Source organism: Bombus flavifrons, chromosome 4 (assembly GCF_040668555.2).
Source record: "Bombus flavifrons isolate JBK064 chromosome 4, iyBomFlav1_principal, whole genome shotgun sequence".
NCBI classification, from domain to species: Eukaryota; Metazoa; Arthropoda; class Insecta; order Hymenoptera; family Apidae; genus Bombus; species Bombus flavifrons.
This window is the reverse complement of record NC_138445.1, coordinates 12,021,210-12,041,832: the sequence shown is the minus strand read 5'-3', so window position 1 is coordinate 12,041,832 and position 20,623 is coordinate 12,021,210. Positions and strand designations below refer to the sequence as shown.

The following is a 20,623-nucleotide window of genomic DNA, read 5'->3' as shown; positions in this document are numbered from 1 at the left end:
AAATATTCTAGATCCCTCCTTGATAATTTGTACCTGTTTTATGACCTATTTTATTCATTCTTCTAGCTGTATCCAAGAGTGCAACCGGCAAAGGTGGACTGAAGCGCGTCTCAGCCGGCGAACTCGTAATATCCGATGATTCATTACCACAGTATTCGATTCGCAGCTTTATCTCGTTAAGTATCATAGTTGCATCGTCGCATTACGGATCGTTATCTTAATTTAATCGCGTCCCATTGTCATCTGAACAAAGCGAGCAACAGAACGTTCTATATAATTTTTTTTATATTTCTTTTTCTCTTTTATAAAACGAAGCGAAGAACATTGCTAACAAGCCCGGATCATGGGTGAAATCGCGTAACATTAACGAACAGTTAGAATGTAATTAAGAAAACCGAAAGAACGATGAACTGGATCTTGTATACGCGCAAAGTATAATTGCACTTACTTTTTACACTCTTGTTTACTTCCTTTTTGTAAAGGAAAACATAACCACGAGGTCAATTTAATTTTGATTATTATAACTGTTAGACAGTTCCTTCAGCGAAAAAGTACAAAAGAAAATTTCAATCTCATTACCCGTGATTCCGCTTTTAGCCTGTCAACCGCATAGTTCAGAGATGGAACGTTTTCGTTTTAATATCCATCAGTTAAGATCACTCAAAAAGTTTCAGAAAATTTTAAAAATGTCAAATTAGAAATTAATGCAACTTCATTTATCTCTGACACAAGATAAACGCAAATCTTCTTTCTATTACTTAAAAAAACAATTTTAATTAACTTGATGTAACAACAAACGTTAATAATTTACTTTTTAAGCTTGATCGTTTCTATTTTCTATGCTTTCCTAAACTGGTCGAAGCAGAGTCACGAAACTTTTTGAATGATCTTTCAACCTTATCAGAGAGGCAACTTTTATTTTACCCATATTATGCGAAACGTTCTACGTGAACAGCGTAGACAAATTTAAAACGCGTTTGATTTGTTTCAACTAAATGTTTTTATTTAGATGAAGTCAGATTATATTGTTGCGCTCATTGTTACGTTTTTATTCGTCTGGTGAAATTTTCCAAATCCGATCGAGACAAATTCGGATTTCGAAAATGTTCCTAAGAGTGGTGTATAATGTAATCTTGCCAATACGCACTTCTAAATGATCTGTTGTAAAAAAGAAAATTTGCGCTTATGAGCACGAAAGAGATCAAAAGGATCTCGATAATGGTACACGACTTTTTTGTCGTTTTGAGTTGTATTCATCAGTGCGAATTTCTAAGTAATCGACTTAACACTTGACTAGACACATGTATAATTGATTATCGTCTAGGAAAAATTCAAACGGCTCGATCAGAAAGATTCTGAGCATCGTTATACTATCTAAAAGAGTGTACAGGTATGTGAAAAGAAATTTTACACGCTTCTTAGGATGTTTCTGATATTTACACACTCACACACACACACTCACACACACACATTACGCCACATCATACACCCGTAAATGAAGTATGTGCCTTTCAGAAGTAATAATGGATATATTATGTAAGAATGCATGATATATTATGACGAATAAATTGTTTTTAATAAAAATCAGTTTAGATGTATGTTTATTGTCATGAAAAGATACAGACGAGAAATTGTACCAATGAAATAAGTATCGTCCTTAAGTATTTTTGACAAAATACACATGAAATATATTAAAATAATGTTAAAATACCTTAAAAGAAGATGTCTATCATAAGTAAATCATAAATAACAAACGACACTAACGGTATACACACCTGAAATAAGTTACCTTGCACTGATAAAGTAATATCGTTTTTAAGCAATGTTCCTAGTTCGTATAACATTAATTATAGTTGAAAAGTTTATAAAATGTCAAATATCTCGAACAATTAATACAAACGTAATATAAAAATATCATTTGATTATCTTAAATACTATTAACATTACTATTTTAATACCGTTCTATATAAATCTCATTATGTGACATTATTATAAAAAGAAATAGTAAAAAAAATATAGTTAATTTAACAACTATCAAGACTCTTTGAGTCTTTACATCACGATTAGAATTAAAATTTATGCATATATTAAAAATATATATGTATATAAAAGTAATAGTATTTGTAATATGGCATACTTTATGTTGACGTAGAGAAAGCATTTAAGTTTCATTGTTTTTTACTTCGTGTATCAACTGTAAACAAACTTTTAAATCCTCATAATCTACAACCATCGCAACGAGCCTGTGAACAATTCCATAAAACGGGGTAATATCTTTTATGCTGAAAATACAAAATCCAAAATTTTTTGTCAGTACCTATCAGTAAATATGTCCAATATGGTACTCGTGAAGTTTCCTCTTTTTAGAGCTTGAGAACAAAAGTGTGTCAAATTTTTAAAACATTTATGAGTCAAATTACACAGGCTTTGATTTTCCTCTTCATATAGTTGCTTTGTAATATTCCATGCTGCATAAACATATTGCATAACTGATACCCAGTGCTGTGATTCTACAAGCCTTTTCCCCTGATCTATAATAGTTTTCTGTACAAATTGGATATAGCGTTAATAACAAATTAAAAAAATATATAAGAATGTAAAGAAATCACTGCACACCTGAAAGTTATCTAAATAAATGTGAATGTCAGATAAATCATCCCTATTAGATAGCACGATGCTAATTTGAATATTTTGCTTTAAAGTATTTAATGTGTCGATTAGTGGTTGTATATCAGCCATTGGCATCTTTTTTAACAAAACATTTCTTATTTTTTCATTCTCATGTAACAGACCATCCTCTTGCGTGGAAACCAAATCCATAATCATGTGAACTAATTGACTATGACTAAGACCTCTCAAACCATTTAATAAATTGCCATTAAAATATTTCGATGAATTATTAACATCCAAAGAGACCTGTGACTTTTTCTTCTTATCTGGTGTTGTAAACTGAGATTCACTGACATCACCAAGAGTAAGCCTTTTTCTAGGTGTACTTCTCAATACCATACTTGATTTTGACGGACTCTTCACTGGTGTGCGATCTTTAGAATTTGAGCTACAACAAATTCAATATATTTTTGCCTAATTGACTTATAACAGAAGTAATTGGGAATGGAAAATCTTTACCTAAAAAGGCTGTTTCTTTTACAAGTATCAAGATCAGGGGACCAAACTATAGTTCTACGACGACGTCCTCGTTTTTGGATTACCATTTCATCTGGGCTAGGTGCAGGGCTCCAAGAGTCATTGCCGTGTCGACTGTTTAAAAAATTATCCATTGCATTAACTTCGGTAGAATTTACTTCTCCTAAAACACGTAAATTGAAACTAAAAGAAGTAAACAAAAGATAAGATGACATGAAAAATGTAAGGAACGCACCAGGTGAAGCGGAATTATTGACAGGAATCACCGCTAAGGCTTGGCGAGAAGATCTCCTACGCGTTCCATCTGGTCTCCGCAAGAAATCTCTGGTTGTTGGAGTATTCATTTCTTTCAATATAACAGAGAATTATTCATTCGAAGATATAATTAACTGATGTACGTTTTCCTCGAGAAATTATTACTTAAATGTAGAACACGAAATGTCAACCTTATTTTCTGATAAGAACAGAATATTTAACTATTTCACATGGTTTATTGATAATCAGATGAAATTGTTATCTATAAATTGATAAAAAATACACGAAAGATCACAAAGAACACAAAATATTTAGAAGAAACGATCACGACAATGCGTCAAACAGAGTTATAACTTGTAACAAACAAGACCGGAAAATGGCGGGAATGAATCTAGTTGGTTTATTCCAATGTAACTTTCTATTGAATTCTATTACACTAGTTGAATAAAATTGACTTAAAAAAAAATCCACGTCTTATTGACTACGCATGTATGACAATTATTTTTGTGATCTATGAAAGTTTTTAATTTTATAATCAAATGTAATTTTTATATTAATTTCTATATCTTTTTTCATGAAATAATCGATTATTTACAAAATAATCTTCAATTTTTTACAAAATCGCCTATTCGTTGTTTACTATTGTTATATATATCTGAAACAAATTTATTAAATAATTTCCAATAGAACTAACAATTAACCAATTAGAATCAACATAATAGAACTTGACACTTTGAGGCTAGGTAAGGTTATGTTAAAATATAATATTTTAGTAGCACATGAGTTATGAGAGTAGAACATTGTCTGGCAAATTATTAATTTTATATTATATAATTATTAATTTTAAACTTTAAGATAACTTTACATACTTTATTTAAAATTTATACGATAATAGATATCGTAGTATTAAGTATTTTTCAGTCACAAGTTCTTATAAGAAACAGTAAAGTAAGTATAAAATGAGGTTATTTACAATGAACATTATACAATAGTTATACATAGACTTATATACTTTATCAGAATAAAAAGTAATTTAGCATCTTTTCTCTAGCATGGATGAATTATTAAATGATAATCGATTTGCTCATATTGCAAGGGATCCTAAATTTAAAAGGATCCCAAAAGCAGAAAGAAAAGTGAAAATAGATAAAAGATTTCAAAGTATGTTTAAGGATAAAAAATTTACAGTTCAATATACCATTGACAAACGTGGTAGACCTGTAAATCAGACATCGTTTGAAAATCTTAGAAAATATTATGATTTATCTAGCAGTGAAGAAGAAGATAGAGAAAAAGAACTTGAAAAACCTAAACAAGAAGAAAAGAAACCTAAGAAGCTTAAAAAGACAAAAAATAAAAAGAATGAAGTTCTTCGATCAAAAAAAAGTGATTCAGAAGATGATGCAAATAAAAATGCGGATACTGATTCATCAAATAATAATTGTTTTTCAAGTAATGGGGAGTTACTTAGACTTAAACCAAAAAAAGAAAATGATGTAAATTCTGAGAAACAGAGTAACATAGAATTTGACTCTGAATCTGAATCAGATATAGATGAGGCAACCGATGTAAGAAACTTAGAAGTAGATTTGGAAGAAAGTAAAAGGCAATTGAATATTAGAAGCAAACATAAATCTGAAAAGCTTACAGATAAAATCAAAGAAAGGTTAAAAGATTTAACTGTGAATTATGCCAGAGGTGAAGGAATTTTGATGACAGACAGTTCTTCTGATGAAGAAAGTTCTGAGATTTCTGGTAACATATATTAAATAATTCTAATTTTGTGCGTGTGTGTGCATGCGCGCGCGCGTGTGTGTGTGTGTCATTTAATAACAATTTGTGTTACAATTAGATGAACAAGATATTGAACATGATTGGGGTGAATTAGACAAAGAGGCTGAAACAACAGATGAAATTACACATAGATTGGCAGCTTGTAATATGGACTGGGATAGAATACGTGCTGTAGATTTAATGGTTTTATTTAACTCTTTCTTGCCTCCTGGTGGCTTTATTTGCTCAGTTACTGTAAATATAATTAATTAACAGATAAAATAAATATTATATATGTTATATATGTTATAATGTTGAAATATTTTCAACATTTTTATAGTTAAATAATTTCAGATTTATCCATCAGAATTTGGAATACAGCGGATGAAAGAGGAAGAAATTAAAGGTCCAAAAGAATTAACAGAGATAAATAAGGAAAAGGAAAACGAAAATGGAAGTGATGTACGAATTCATGCTTTTCTTTTTAGAAATACAAGTGAAATTGTATATAGACTTAGAATATAATTTTCCAGGACGAGGAAGGGTCAGCATATCACATGGAAAAATTAAGACAATATCAACTAAATAGATTAAAATATTATTATGCCGTCGTTGACTTTGATTCTGCTGAAACAGCAAATAAAATTTACACTGAATGCGATGGTATAGAATATGAATCTACAGCAACAAAATTGGATCTTAGATTCATACCAGATGATATGAAATTTGACCAGGTATGTTACTTAATCCTAATGTATGTAAAATATATTCACTGTATATGATCTTAGATACTTATTTTAAGACTCCTAGAGAGGTATGTGATAAACTGCCGGAGCTTACAAAGTATCAACCAAGACAATTCATAACTACAGCTTTGCAACAAGCTAAGGTACAGTTAACCTGGGATGAAACAAACCCTGAAAGAACCGAGATTGCACAAAAACTGAGTTCTGGAAAACTGAATGAAATTAATGAAAACGATTTACAAGGTTATTTAGCAACTGAGTCAAGTGACAATGAATCAGGTACTATATCTTTTTTATCACTCTGAACTTCGTACTTCTTTTATTTCATTAACATGTTTTTTATTACAAAAGAAAAAGAGGAACAAAAAGAATCTCAAGAGGATAAAAGCGACTCGGAAACGGAAAAGAATACCGATCCAGTTGAGAAGTATAAAGCTTTATTAAGAGAGATAGAAGAGAAAGAAGAAGCCAAACAGAAAAAGGACGTTGAGCTAGAATTTACTTGGGGTTTGGGCGCAAAGGAGAAAGCTGAGAAACTGGTACAAGAAAGATTAAAGAAAGATCAAAACCTCACGCCATTTGAGCAATATTTAGAAAAACGGAAAGAGAAGAAAAAAGCTAAACGAGAGGAACGGAAGAAACATAAAAATGTAAATAAAGATACATTGGACTCTGAAGGTTCAGAAATGCTTGATTCAGATAATGAAATTGGAAATAATAAATTATCTTATAAAAAGAAAAACAGTATGGAAAATGATAGCCTTGCTTCATCAGATAGCGAAGACGAAAAAAAACGTAAAGCTGAATTAGAACTTTTATTAATGGATGAAAATGAAGATAACAAACAACATTTCAATATGAAGAAGATCGAAGAAAATGCCACAATGACAAAGTCTAAACAAAAACGATTGAGTAAGAAGAAAAATAGACAAGACCAAATAGTAGAAGATAACTTTGAAGTAAATGTACAAGATGCAAGATTCAATGCGTTGTTCACATCGCATCATTTCAATATCGACCCAGCAGACCCACATTACAGGAAGACTAAAGGTACTGAAGCTCTAATTAAAGAAAAATTGAAAAGAAGAGCTGATAACGAGTTTAGCGAAGTGAGTAAAACTTATTTATATGTATTCTCAGTCTACTTATATATATTACATGTATTTATTCTTGCTTCTTTAAATATTTTAGGAAATACCTGTTAAAGAATCAAAACTGAACTCTAATACAGAATTGCAGTCATTAATTAAATCAGTGAAGAAAAATGCTAAAAATATTTCAAGGCCTATAAAATAATTCCTTTTATATATAATGTCATATGTTTTTAATAAAACGTTTGTAAATACATATACAAATTTGTAAATTCAGGGTATATTGAATTTTATTAATTCAAATATGTATTTCTGATAATTTATGCAAACCTTCTATACCTCATATATTAATCTATTTTGCATAAAATATGATGCTATAAAATATTTTAAAAAGCGAAAGTCAATAAGCCATGACACGACAAAAACAAAAACTAAAAAACTGTTGGTTGAGTTTCCCTTCTCCTACGGAAGTCCAACCCCACTTCTATGGCACTCGCCTTCGTCTCTCTCCACTGCAGCGACCATAGACTGAATTTTGAAGCAGTGTAAAAATATATACTAATAATATCGATAGTGCGGACGAACCACCATAAGCTGTGAAATTTCTGTAAAGTAAGATATAGCAATTATGATCTATGTCTATAGTCTATGAAATGTCTCCAGAATAGTAGCCCTATGAATCGCCGTGTGAGATTTCAATACACGGTGGTATATATATGTACGTGTTGTATACGATTGTGCTTCAAACTTTAAGGGGGGAGGTGTCGCGTCTCGTGACGCTCATATCTCTCGCGATTCTCGATACTTCACAAGTGTAAATTGGGTTACCCGCCAGAATTCGAAACTATGACACCAATCACCGGTGTAGACTAGGTTGTTTGAAATTGCGCAACTTTTCATGCATATTCACAACGCAAAATCGGTCGAGCTCCCACGCTTTGACAAAGCTAGTCATCATATGAAAGGTACGATTCTCGTAGGAGAAGGGAAACTCAATCGAAATTTTTTTATTTTACTGTTTTTGAAGGGTCTTGGGATGCGACAAGAAATTTTAATGTTTTTGATACGATAATAGTTATAAAGCCTGTTTATATATTATTACATATAATACATTAGATTCACAATTTTTTGTTTCCAGAATTACACATTTCCTTGTAAGACATTTTCATTATTGAACCGAGAGTTGTTTCTGCTTGATTATTTCACATTAATATTTCTTTCTACTATTTCTCTATTTCTTTGACATAACAATCATTCTCAGATTTTTTAAAACGATTTTATGTCATTAGGATTATTTTTCTCAGCTATAGGAACTTTTCTTTGGCTCTGGTCACATCTTTCTCTTACATTTCAGGTTTTTCTGTGTTATGGTTTATTGATTTGCATCCGAGAAAGAGTTGTAATTTCACTTTCTAAAGTAGAATCTAATGATATGATTAATATCCATGATGCTTAGGGTTTCTGCATTATAACTTTCGGTCAATAACGGTCAGGTAAGTCCTTCTTAGTTCTTCTTCGTTTCTTTCGTTTTATCTTTAGAATAGGCTCACCTGAACATTATTAAATATTTTTTAAATATTTGACACAGGGTACGTTAAATATGCTTACAGGAGCTATGATGATAAGTCATTTAACTATGGTTAAACGCGGTTAAATTTCCGATCGCTGTCTCAATTTTCTACCGTGCTGGTCCATGTAAGAAGAATGTTTGGTGAGTTCTGACAGGAACTCCAATTTTGAATCCAAGAATCCAATTTTGATTCGTTGGTATGATAGCTATCATTGTACCAAGTAGTTTTTACTTACCACGATTTTAAGTTTATTTGTTTTCATTTAGTCTACATATATATATAACAAAAATTTCCTCTTACCGTGACCTCATATCGATTTTTACAAATCGAGGGCGCGAACTAGTGTCGAGAACGCTATTGTCTTGTATCGAATGTTATTCACTCCTAACCTAACCTATAATTTTACGAATTACCCATAGTTCTCTTTTATATATATAATCTATGTTTATTCACCATTTATTACGAAATAATAATAAACAAATATTTTACTTTCGATCAAAATATATATAACGGAAGGTAATAGATAATACGTGGTGTTACAATCTGTGTTTGTTGAATTTACATTTTTTATGAGGGTTTAAATTTTAACTAATTATTTATCAATAAACCTGCATTTTTAACATTAGATCATGCTGAAATCGTAGTACCTGCAGAGGATACAAAAGATGAAAGTATGGAAGAAGAAGTAAATTTAACTTTAAAACTTGAAGAAACTGAATCACAGTCAGAAATAATGAAAAATGATATAGAAGTGGATCCTGAAAATAAAAAGGAGAATTCAACTGAAGAAATTGTAAAAGAGTCAGAGGTAGATGTAATTAAAAATGATGTCGCAGATGAGCCAAAAAATCAACAAAGTAGTGCGTTTTACGAAGAGATTATAAATGAATCACAACCTGAAATTGTAACTAAATCACAGTTAGAAATAAACAAAAGTGATGGTAAAGAAGATCCTGAAACTAGAAAGTATGCAAAACTTCCTAAAGAAACTTTAATAGAAAATGAAAAAAATTTTGTCATTAATATGGATGATAATATTGCATATTCAGTAAATGAAACAACAAGCAATGTTGAAATGGATGCAGAAAAAGTTGTAAAGATAACTGATGCAGAAGATCTAGAGTTAAATAAGAATGAGGAGCTCTCTAACAAGCAACAATTGGAAGATAATTTAAAGTGCGATACCAATAAGGATAATTTGAAAGATATTTTAGAAACTGCTAGTAAAGTAGAAGATATATTTTCTGAAGAACAGTGCCAAAGTACACAGGATATTGTTACAAGTATCCTAGATGATGTAAGAAATGCAACTGATTTCAAAAATATTTTAAGCACGGAAGCTGTTGTAGCAAATGAAATAGAAGAGGTTCTTCAACAATCTGGAAATATTCCATTAGCAGAAACTGAAATTGAAGAATTGACTGAAAAATTACCGCAGGATTCAGAAGATATCCTGAATAAGGATATGGAGGATTCAATCTCAGAACACATAGATTCCCTAGAAGGACTATTAGGTTTAGATTTAATACCAGAGGGAGAGGATTCTTCATTGAAAGCAACAAAAGCTGAAGAGGAACTTCAGAAATCAGACCAATTATCAAAGGTTGTAGACATGAGTCTTTTGTTAGAACAGTCAGATCCCATTTCTGACATGGCACAAACTTCTGATTATATAACACAGGTGATCAGTAGTTGTTTAACAGATAGAAATGATTTACCATTAGAAACTACAAAGAAATCCAATACAATTGAAGTTGTTGATGATAAAGTTAAAAAATCTCCAGCTAGTGATATATTGAAAATCGATGGAAATATAATTGTTGAGTCTATAGATAAGGATGAAAATGTTGAAGATTTACAAAAAGATTTAAAGCAAGTTACGGACCTAGAAGAAAATGAATTGGACATAGATTTTGAAGAAGCTCAATTGGAGTCTGTAGGTGATCTTGAAGACATAGAATCACAGCCAGAAATAGATAAAAATGATGTTGATGAAGAATCTGAAAATATTAAAAATGCAGGACTTTCTGAAGAAATTATAGCGGAAGATCAAGAAAATTTAGTTATTAATATGGATGATAATACTGTAAATGCAACAAATGTGGAAACAGCAAGTGATATTGAAATAGAATTAGCTTCAGATATCTTGCTGCATAACATGGATCATAATGACAAATCTGAAAATGTAGGAGATATACAGAAAGACTTAAAAGTGGATACTGATTTAACAGAAACTGAATTGGATATCGAATTTGAGGAAGCACACCTGGAATCTGTAGGTGATCTTGAAGAAATAGAATCACAGGCAGAAATAACTAAAAGTGATTTTGAAGAAATAGAATCACAGGCAGAAATAACTAAAGGTGATGTTAAAGAAACAGAACCACAGGCAGAAATAGCTGAAAGTGATCTCGAAGAAATAAAATTACAGGCAGAAATAGCTAACAGTGATGTTAAAGAAATAGAATCACAAGTAGAAATGCCTGAAAGTGATGTTGAAGAAACAGAATCACAGACAGAAATAGCTAAAGGTGATGTTGAAGAAACAGAAGTACAGACAAAAATAGCTGAAGGTAATGTTGAAGAAACAGAATCACAGACAGAAAGAGCTGAAGATAATGTTGGAGAAACAGAATCACAGGCAAAAATAGTTGAGGGTAATGTTGAAGAAACAGAATCACAGGCAGAAATATCTAAAAGCACTACTGAAGAAACAGACTCACAGGCAGAAATAATTAAAGGTGATATTAAAGAAACAGAATCAAAGATAAAAATAAATAAAAGCAATATTGAGGAAACAGAAACACAGATAAATATAGTTAAAGATAATGTTGAAGGAGAACCTGAGAATAAAAACAATATGGAACTTACTGAAGAAATTATAATTGAATCACAGCCAGAAGTAATGAAAAGTAGTGTTGAAGAAGAGTGTGAGAATAAAAAGAAAATGGAATTTACTGAAAAAATTGTAACTGAATCACAGCCAACAATAATGAAGTGTGATATTGAAGAAGAGTCTGAGAATAGAAAAGAACTTCCTGTAGAACTTCCTGTAGAACTTCCTATCGAACTTCCCACAAAACTTCCTGAAAAGATTGTAATAGAAGATCAGGAAAATTTAGTTACTAATATGGATAATAATACTGCAAATTTGGCAAATGTAGAAAGGGCAAGTAATATTGATACTTCAAATATCTTGTTGCATAATATAGATTGTTATGGGAAAGAAGAAGATGTTGGGGATTTGCAAAAAGTTTTAAAAGGGGGTACTAATTTGACAGAAAATGAATTGGGCATGGATTTCAAAGGAGCTCCACTGGAATCTGTAGGTGATCTTGCAGAAACAGAATTACAGCCAGCCATAACCAAAATTGATGTTGAAGAGGAATCTGAAAATAGAAAGCACATAGAACTTCCTGGAAAAATTGTAACTGAACCACAGCCAGAAGTAGTAAAGAATGCTGATGAAGAAGAACATGAGAATAGGAAAGGTGTAGAACTCTCTGAAGAAATTATAACAAAAATTCAAGAAAATTTAGTTATTGATATGGATGTTAATGGTGTTGATTTATCAAATGTGGAAAGATCAAATGATATTGAAACACAATTAACCTCAGATATCCTGTTGCATAACATGAGTCAAGATAACAAAGATAACAATTTTGAGAATTTGCAAAAGGATTTAAGAGAAGGTACTAATTTGGACATGGACTTTGAAGAAGCTCCATTGGAATCCATAGCTGATCTTGAAGAGACAGAGTCACAATCAGGAATTGTTAAAAATGATATTGAAGGGGATCCTTCTGAGAATAGAAAGAATGCAGGACTTTCTGAAACAATTGTAGCAGAAGATAATTCAGCAGAAGGTAATCTAGCAGAAGCTAATCTAACAGAGGATAATCTAACAGAGGATAATTTAGCAGAAGAAAATTTAGTTACTAATATGAAAGATAATATTGCAGATTTCCCAAATATGGAAAGATCAAGTGACATTGAATTAGAATTGCCTTCAGATATCTTGCTGCGTAGCGTGGATCATGATGAAAATTTAGATGATGCTCGGTCTGCCATAGAAACATCTCAACCTAGTTCTGAAATATCCGAGCTTGAATCAGCTGTTAAATTTTTGCAAGAGTCTGAAGAACAAGCAATGGATTCTCCTTTGGTATTATCTCCTAAAATGATGGAAAGTGTCGTAGATGATATATCCAAACAAGCTGATGCATCATCTCTGTTTGTACCTAATGAAGATATATGCGAAAATACGTCAGAATTAGAAGTGGAACTACAGAACATCACGACGGATTCGATTTCTATTTCTGAGGCGGAAATCATCTCGGAAGCTGCGAAACTGGAAAGCGAGAGAAAACTTGCCGAGCAAATTAAAATTGTTGCTTTACAAGACAAGTTTGAGATAGATGATGATAAAGAGACAATAAATGAAGGTATAATCGAAAGAAAAATAACACTATCTGAGACTAAATTTGGCGTAACACCTTTGGAGAACATTGAAATACAGCAATTACGAAACTTAGAAAGCAATAAGATATCTGACGCAGTGATAACATTACCACATGTTTCACCCAACGTTTTAAAGACATCCGAATCTATACCAAAAGTTTCGATTTTAGAAGAACGTCTAAGGGAACCACCCAAGATAGAAATTCCTACTACAGATGTGGCAAAAGTATCGATATCTCCGAACATCTCTAAAGATAGCCTCTTGATTCAAAAGGATGCAAAATTAATTGCCTATCAAAAGATGTTGGAATCGCCGAAGATGTCCGATAAATCAGAATCGAAGATAGTTGACACACCACGAAAGGATTCCGAAAAACACGATTTCGAAAATGTAGGATCTCCACGAATCATTTTAAAGATAGCAAAGTCTGCAATCACTGATTGTGGCGAACCAAGATCACCTAAAAGTCCGAAGATCAGATCTGCGACTAACTCGCCAAATCCTGAAGATAGTCCAGGTCAAAAACTAGGGAAAATAAAATTGAAATTATCTAAAGGAGGTCATCCTTCTATAATATCTAATGAAAACATCGAAGAAGTTGGACAGTGGTATTCCGAAGGATCATCATCGTTGTCCCCTCTTGGTATGAAGATTAAATTTTCAAAATCCGGGGATCCATCTATAGTTTCCGCTGAAAAATACGAATCGATCGATGATTGTAAAGAAGGTAAACATAAATTCGAAGAAACTGTGCGAACAGAATCACCGATTGGAATGAAAATCAAGTTATCAAAAAGTGGTGATGCGTCTATAGTGCAACAAGATGCAAAAGAAATGCAGATAAAGCATAAAGATAAACTAGATATGGTTCAGGAAAGTCCAAAGAGAACGGAATCTCCAATTGGAATGAAAATTAAGCTTTCAAAGACTGGAGACGCCTCGATAATACAATCCGAAAGACAAGATTTTTTGGAAGAATATAAAGATAATGTGCAAATAAAACCAAAAGAGAAGCTCGAATCATGTTATGGATCTCCCAAGAGAACTGACTCTCCTATAGGAATGAAAATCAAGCTATCTAAAAGTGGGGACGCTTCGATCGTTTCTCCGGATTTGCCAGAAGAAAATAAAGATATCAACAAAATGAAAGATAAATTAGAATTATCTCCAGAAATTCCAAAGAGAACCGAATCCCCAATTGGAATGAAAATTAAGCTAGCAAAAACGAAGGGTGGCGGAGCTTCTATAATATCGGTAGAAAACTCTGAAGAAGTAAAAGACAAGCTAGAAATTCCAGATATTCCAAAACGGACGGAATCGCCGCTTGGAATGAAGATCAAATTGTCCAAAACTGGCGATGCATCGATCGTTCATTCAGAAGTATTGGACGAAATTAAAGATAAAATGGATACAGTTCAAGATGCGTCGAAATCATTGGAGTCATCGCATATTGAGGTCTCGGAAGAAGAGCAATCAGTGGAAACCATACATGAAACTTTGCCAAAGATTGACTCGCCTCTTGGTATGAAGATCAAGCTTTCTAAGTTTGGTGACGCATCCATAGTTTCTTTAGAAAAGCAAGAACAACTGGAAGAAAGCCCCAAGAGAACAGAATCACCTCTTGGTATGAAGATCAAACTATCTAAAAGTGGCGACGCTTCCATCATACAAACTGATACGTCTGAAGATGCAAATAAAACAATACGAACAATCGAGGCAGAACATACTAAAACCACTGATGCTTCTTTAGGTATGAAGATAAAGTTGTTAAAAACCGGAGACGCCTCTATAGTAGATCCAGAAAAGAAGGATAGAGAACAGAGACGTCGAGACGCTGAATCATCTCTGGAAATGAAAATTAAACTATCTAAAACGGGTCATCCAACGATAGTGGCTTGCGATAATCAAGCGGAAGTATACAAGTCCAAAGAAGCTGTTGATCCGCCTCAAAATTTTGCGCAAAGGTACAAAGAGCCTGGGCAAATCGGACACAAAGAACCTGCACTAAAGATTCTTAAAAGTGGTAATTCAACTATTTTACAAAGCAATCGTTCAGAACTGACTATTGAGCCGGTACAAATGCAGGGAAAGAAATTAGAGAATGTGATTGAAATGTCTCCAAAGCGGAAGGATATCACCATCGCGCCGATCGAATCAAAAAAGTCTAAGCTGGAAACTCAGCTTACTCAAATTTTACCTGAGGTTACTATTCAGCCTGTAACGTCTAGGGAACAGAAGCAGTTCTTGTTCGATCCAAAAAACAGTGCAATAAGTCTTCAACAGATGAATGTGATAAATCAAGAAATCAGTATTACTCAAGTGAGACCTCAAAAATCGACTGATGCTTCTATGAATGAGAAATTGAAGGATATTTTATCGAAAAACGTATCCGGTTCCCCGCTGAATTCCGACTGTGAAATTATAGAACACCGTTCAGAATTGATAATAGTAAATGAGAACTCAAACTCAAGCCAAGATGTTGTCATAATAGAAGAGGTATCTACGAATAGAATGCCAGAAGTTAAGGTGCCCAAGAAAAGAGGTAGACCCAGAAGGAATCCATTACCACAAGGAATTACTCATCCTCCACCTCATTTGTTAATATCTAGGGATCCTTTGCCTTTAGACGACGCACAACAGATGCAACAACCACAAGTACCTCATTTTCCACAATCCAGAGAGAATGAGAGACCTAAGAGAACCTGCAGAAGTCAGAAGAGTTATGCACCTCCTAGAAGAGGTAGAGGGCGAGGTTTGTATCTTAAACTTTTCATATGCAAATATTATAATATTCTTTTTCATATTTTACCTACTACTTTCCTTTGTTTCTTCTTTTTCATTTCTAATTCATTAGGTCGAGGAAAGCGAAAATTGGATACTGTGGATCCTCAGATAATGAAGAAGCCTAGAATTGAGCAAGATCTAAACGCGATAGAAGCGTCTACTACAGCTGTAATAACAATAGATGATTCTGGGTTGCAACAAGAATCTTTCGGAAAGTCACCAGAATTGTATAAAGCTCTTAAACAACCAGTAATGGATTCCAAAATTGTTAATTCTTCGGGTAAAGTCAACAAGAAGATTATGGGACAAAAGAATGGCGGAGTAAAAGGTGCAAATATAGTTAATAACACGCTTCCAGAGTCCACGGGTATGCAATCGGAAACAAACAAACCACCGGAGATGCGATTACCTAAACCCATATCGAATGACGTTAAGGATAAAAAGTTGGCTGACATCGTTCCTGAAAGAATGCAAAAGACTGCAACGAAATTAGATTCCGATATTAGATCCGATAAACCGATGGAAAATGCAAAGTTGGAAAACAAGGACATGTTAGTACCACCCGGGCATCCAAATTGGTTAACACCAGCATTGAAACGAACAGAAAATGCTACAAAGCATGAAAATATGTCTATGGTACAAGTAATAGATGAGGAAACAAGAATGAGTGCAGAATCGGGTTCCAGATCTCAGACTCCAGCCAGAAATATTTCTGCACCAGGTATGATCTTTGCGCTTTTTACAAATTACTACATCATTTATATTGCTTATCAATTGTATAAATAACACAATAATTATTATGTTACATTTATTTACATATTTTACACTTATATTAATTATTATAAATTTGCAATATAGATAAATAATAGTAATAACTTTATTTTACTTTATTTATGTATATTAATATTAATTATAAACTAATTATATGTCCTACATAAGATATGTTTTTTATTATATTTTAAAAATAAATGACTAAGGTAAAAAGCATATTGACTGATAGCCATGAGGAGCATATATAACCCATAGTCATCATATGACTAAACTAAATTAAAAGATAAATGCATTGGTAGACCTCCAAGCAAGGTATCTATAAATAGATCTTTTTCTTGTGTCCTAACATCTCTCAAGTACCTAAATGTGAAATAGATGTATTTCAATCAAGCATAAAAAGCACTGTTATTTCAAAACAGAATTTTTAAATCATGATGATTAGAGTTTTATCTATTACTTATATTTAATCTATCAATTTTAAAAAATATTTCTATCTGGAGGATTTAATAACATTGATATTGAAAGTTAATTTTAACTGTGAATAAGCTGACATTTTTTTTAAGTTCCATTTATCTTAGTTTCAATATAAAGGACATAATTATTTTATTCAATATCTTTTTTCCCATAATTGTTATTCTATAATTCAAATTACACAATAGTACATGTAATACAGTAATAATAATTACTATAGCCTCTGATACCATAGTAAATGAGGAGTCTCAAGGAAGTGTACTTAGTACTGCAACTACAGAATCAGAAAAAGTAAAGGTCAAGAATCGAAGAATGGAAATTAATTTTGATCCAGACGAAGGACCATTTACAGTCGATAAAATTGCTGAGTATGAATGGCCACTTGACCGTAAAGGTGAAACCTTTATGATACAAGAACAAATATCTCAATACCTTGGTGTAAAATCTTTTAAAAGAAAATACCCAGATTTGAAGAGAAGAGTTGTGGATATGGAAGAAAGGAATTATTTGAGAGAAAATGGTTTGGTTAGCGAGGCAATGTGTGATATGGGTAAGTCACTCACTACGTACATGTAAATTATATTTGTTTACTAATGTACTCTCCTTTTAACATTAACATAGGTCTAACTGCTATATGCAGTTCAGAAGTATTAGATGTAATGTGTAGTGATTTCCCAGATCAGTATGAAGAATATCGCAAACATATGCGTGAAAAGCAAGTAAAAGAACATTCCAAAAAACAGAAAGAATTAACAGCAGCTGCAAATGCAGAAAAAAATAGAATTGATCTAGCAGAAATGGCAGTTCAGTCTGCATTATCTTGGAATATTAGCTTAAATAAAGCTCGACGAGAAAATAGGAAATGCAGCTTAGACTTACAAACTTTCACAATCCATGTGCCAAAGAAACAACAGGAAGTTGAGTCAGAACGCAGAATTGGTCACTATCCTGTTGCATTAATACCAGGGCAATATACAGATTATTACCGCGAATACACACCAGCTGAGTTACGGTATTATCCTCTAAATACTGTTCTTTATGGTCCCATGAGGCCAAATGAACGTAAATTTGATAGCCAATCAGAAGGATCTCAAAGTGATACCGATAGTGATTCATCTTCAGATGATTCAAGGTATATCCCATCATTTTAAACAATTAGTATTTTAATATTTCGTGAAAAAACAGCTGGTTTTTTTTATGTAGTTCGTCTTCTAGCGAGGGAACGCAAGATACCGAAGGCTCACAATCTACAATGGATGACGTAGATATGGAAATAGCAAATCGAAAAGATGAAATAAAATTAAAGTGCAAGATGTGTTTGAAAACCTTAAATAAACATAGTAAAAATGAAGTATTAATTCAATGTGGTACATGTAATGGACATGGTAATTACTTTATTAATCCATTATCCTTTATTGGTATATTCTTTATTGTTTTACAGTATAAATCATAATATTTTTATTGCAGTCCATCCATCGTGTATAGATTTAACATTAGACATGGTTCCTCATATCCAATCATACGCATGGCAATGCACAGATTGTAAAACTTGTGCTCAGTGCCATGATCCTGCAGACGAAGATAAAATGCTGTTTTGTGATATGTGCGATAGAGGGTATGTTTTTCTGTTTTATTACAAAAATAAAATATATGATAATATATATTTATGTAATATTTAATGCTATTCAGGTATCATATTTATTGTGTTGGTCTCCGACGAGTACCGCAAGGAAGATGGCATTGCCAAGAATGTGCTGTCTGTGTGAATTGTGGCTCAAGAGAACCTGGTGGTATAAATTCTGATAGAAATAGTGTCGCTCAGTGGCAACATGAATATAAGAAGGGTGACAAGAATACTCGCGTTTATGTTTCTACGCTGTGCGTGCCATGCTCGAAGTAAGTAGTACTAATTCTTTTCCCTTCATCTTGTGGTGTAATGTATGAGTGAAGATGTGATTCAGAACACACATACTAAATGTTAGTCTTCAAGTTTTCACGGGGCTTCGTTACTGCTTCACGATTTCCATAAATCACACAAAACTCCTTTGTTATAGAAGTTTTTGAACTAATGTTTAGCATTCAGTTTTATCATATCTGAATCCTTGGATTACGAAAGTTGAATATAATACAATTATTTGCTTAATTGATAACATTCATAAATGTTAATAATATACATTCATTTGTACTTAATTTATCCGTGCATGACTGAGATAACAAAAAATCGTCTAAGGTTCAGGTTTTTATTAATTATACTAAATTCTGACATTATAATAGACCCTCATCCAAGTTCACTAACCCTATGATCTTTATGCAATAACAAGGCTATGGCGAAAGGGTCGCTATTGCCCGCACTGCAGTCGCTGTCATACTGCCCCAAGACTTGACCTGGAAGTGAATCTAGTGCATTGCAGCGCATGTGACAAATATCTGCACTTAGGTATTGACACAAATTCCATATAATTCCGCTATATACTTTTCATTGCATGTTGTTGCGTTTGCATGTTTCATCAAATGTAATTGTCTTTAAAAGTAATGTAAACATTTGAAATATGTATGAGAGGTTTCAGGTATAATAAAATATTAAATACGAAAAATTATTTGGTGATGTAGATACATATATTAATACATGTGCATAGCGCACAGAAGTTGTTACCATTCGTGTTATTAATATTTTCTTACAGGTTGCGTGGAGACCAAGGGAATGCCACTAGACAGGAAAAATTATCTATGTGATTTCTGTGCACCAAATCGTCAGCAAATGGTGAAATCACTAATATCGAGAACATTGAGAACGTAAATAGAACCAAAATTTTTATTTCAACTCGGGAAGTGTATAAAATGTGAATCACGCGCGTAAAGAATAAAAGTTTTTATTTATGTGGACAATGAATACATTGTGAAGACTTAAGTATGTAATTGATTTATCATGAAATGTTTCGTACGAATTTTGTGAGTGAATGAGATACCATTGTACATAATTGTATGATTACGCTGAATTTGAAAAATTAACGTTTTGTTATACAGTGATGGGTATAACTAACTGCATATAAAACTTAGAATATAAAGAAATCTCTCTTTAAATGTTAATGTTTAGTAAAAGTCTTAAGGATTCTAATTTTCTTTATAATTTTTATCCTTTTATTTTTAGATATGAATTTTCCTTTATGAAGATATTGCTGCAAAATGAATCGAGGAGAAATCAATTTTTTTGTTATATATAAATTGTGTTTATAATTTATCTTCTTTTTTCATTTCTTATAGATAAAAATGACGTATTATGATAAGAAATAATTATGGGAGAAGACTGCTTCATAGAATTATATAAATTTTCTAATGATTTTTAACATTTCTTTTTAAATGTACATAATGTGCTGTTTTTTTAATATTTACATTTGTTACAAGCATACACACAAGTTCAATAATAACTTATAGAATTAATTTTAATTTATAAGGAACTTAACAATTTTATAATTTATTAGTACGTTTTCTAAAAAAGCACTGAGAATTAATGCGTATGTATATTGAAGGCAAAAAAGGGAGTATAATAAAATA

The 20,623-nt window shown here is 32.2% G+C and overlaps 4 protein-coding genes across 20 annotated transcripts in view; 3 read left to right on the top strand and 1 right to left on the bottom strand.

Moving 5' to 3' along the window:
* Positions 1–1,587, top strand: part of LOC138179220 (apoptosis-stimulating of p53 protein 1) — a 107,114-nt gene extending 105,527 nt beyond the window's left edge. For all 8 annotated transcript variants that reach the window (XM_069111806.1, XM_069111801.1, XM_069111800.1 and 5 more), the window contains one exon: positions 67–1,587. In XM_069111806.1, coding sequence (XP_068967907.1) covers positions 67–102 — 36 coding nt within the window. In that variant the 3' untranslated portion in view covers positions 103–1,587. The remainder of the gene's footprint in view (positions 1–66) is intronic.
* Positions 1,588–1,628: 41 nt separating this feature from the next.
* Positions 1,629–9,016, bottom strand: LOC138179224 (uncharacterized). 3 transcript variants are annotated; one of them, XM_069111813.1, is made up of 6 exons: positions 8,884–9,016; positions 3,383–3,493; positions 3,130–3,310; positions 2,617–3,058; positions 2,318–2,544; positions 1,629–2,243 (listed from the first exon to the last, which is right to left on the bottom strand). In XM_069111813.1, exons 2-6 carry the CDS (start codon positions 3,489–3,491, stop codon positions 2,162–2,164), a joined length of 1,041 nt encoding a protein of 346 aa, XP_068967914.1. In that variant the 5' UTR covers positions 3,492–3,493; positions 8,884–9,016; the 3' UTR covers positions 1,629–2,161. The 3 variants fall into 3 exon arrangements, with proteins under 3 accessions (XP_068967914.1, XP_068967915.1, XP_068967913.1); XM_069111814.1 differs by lacking the exon at positions 8,884–9,016 and having other exon boundaries at positions 3,130–3,330; positions 3,383–3,491; XM_069111812.1 differs by lacking the exon at positions 8,884–9,016 and having other exon boundaries at positions 1,632–2,243; positions 3,383–3,851.
* Positions 4,050–7,288, top strand: LOC138179222 (ESF1 homolog). Its single transcript, XM_069111808.1, has 8 exons — positions 4,050–4,350; positions 4,454–5,157; positions 5,255–5,430; positions 5,530–5,637; positions 5,709–5,909; positions 5,978–6,200; positions 6,273–7,030; positions 7,113–7,288. Exons 2-8 carry the CDS (start codon positions 4,455–4,457, stop codon positions 7,215–7,217), a joined length of 2,274 nt encoding a protein of 757 aa, XP_068967909.1. The 5' UTR covers positions 4,050–4,350; position 4,454; the 3' UTR covers positions 7,218–7,288.
* e(y)3 (PHD finger protein enhancer of yellow 3) lies at positions 8,307–20,620 on the top strand. 8 transcript variants are annotated; one of them, XM_069111798.1, is made up of 13 exons: positions 8,307–8,505; positions 8,601–8,723; positions 9,210–15,797; positions 15,900–16,109; positions 16,188–16,550; positions 17,292–17,621; positions 17,693–18,203; positions 18,275–18,456; positions 18,539–18,686; positions 18,761–18,967; positions 19,393–19,508; positions 19,753–19,864; positions 20,220–20,619. In XM_069111798.1, the coding sequence occupies exons 2-13, from the start codon at positions 8,717–8,719 to the stop codon at positions 20,290–20,292; spliced, it is 8,847 nt and encodes a 2,948-aa protein (XP_068967899.1). In that variant the 5' UTR covers positions 8,307–8,505; positions 8,601–8,716; the 3' UTR covers positions 20,293–20,619. The 8 variants fall into 8 exon arrangements, 6 of the variants coding, with proteins under 6 accessions (XP_068967899.1, XP_068967896.1, XP_068967895.1 ...); XM_069111795.1 differs by having other exon boundaries at positions 15,900–16,550; positions 17,307–17,621; positions 20,220–20,620; XM_069111794.1 differs by having other exon boundaries at positions 8,623–8,723; positions 15,900–16,550; positions 20,220–20,618.
* Positions 20,621–20,623: the final 3 nt, after the last annotated feature.

What these genes read in the sequence shown, in the direction of transcription:
- LOC138179224 (XM_069111813.1), bottom strand. Translation starts at nt 3,491, where the DNA reads ATGAATACTCCAACAACCAGAGATTTCTTGCGGAGACCAGATGGAACG. An exon ending in AAAAGAAACAGCCTTTTTAG is followed by an intron (nt 3,059 to 3,129) that starts GTAAAGATTTTC and finishes AATTTGTTGTAG; the next exon opens with CTCAAATTCTAAAGATCGCA. An exon ending in TTGGACATATTTACTGATAG is followed by an intron (nt 2,244 to 2,317) that starts GTACTGACAAAA and finishes AATTGTTCACAG; the next exon opens with GCTCGTTGCGATGGTTGTAG.
- LOC138179222 (XM_069111808.1), top strand. Translation starts at nt 4,455, where the DNA reads ATGGATGAATTATTAAATGATAATCGATTTGCTCATATTGCAAGGGAT. An exon ending in GCTTTATTTGCTCAGTTACT is followed by an intron (nt 5,431 to 5,529) that starts GTAAATATAATT and finishes AAATAATTTCAG; the next exon opens with ATTTATCCATCAGAATTTGG. An exon ending in ATGATATGAAATTTGACCAG is followed by an intron (nt 5,910 to 5,977) that starts GTATGTTACTTA and finishes ACTTATTTTAAG; the next exon opens with ACTCCTAGAGAGGTATGTGA.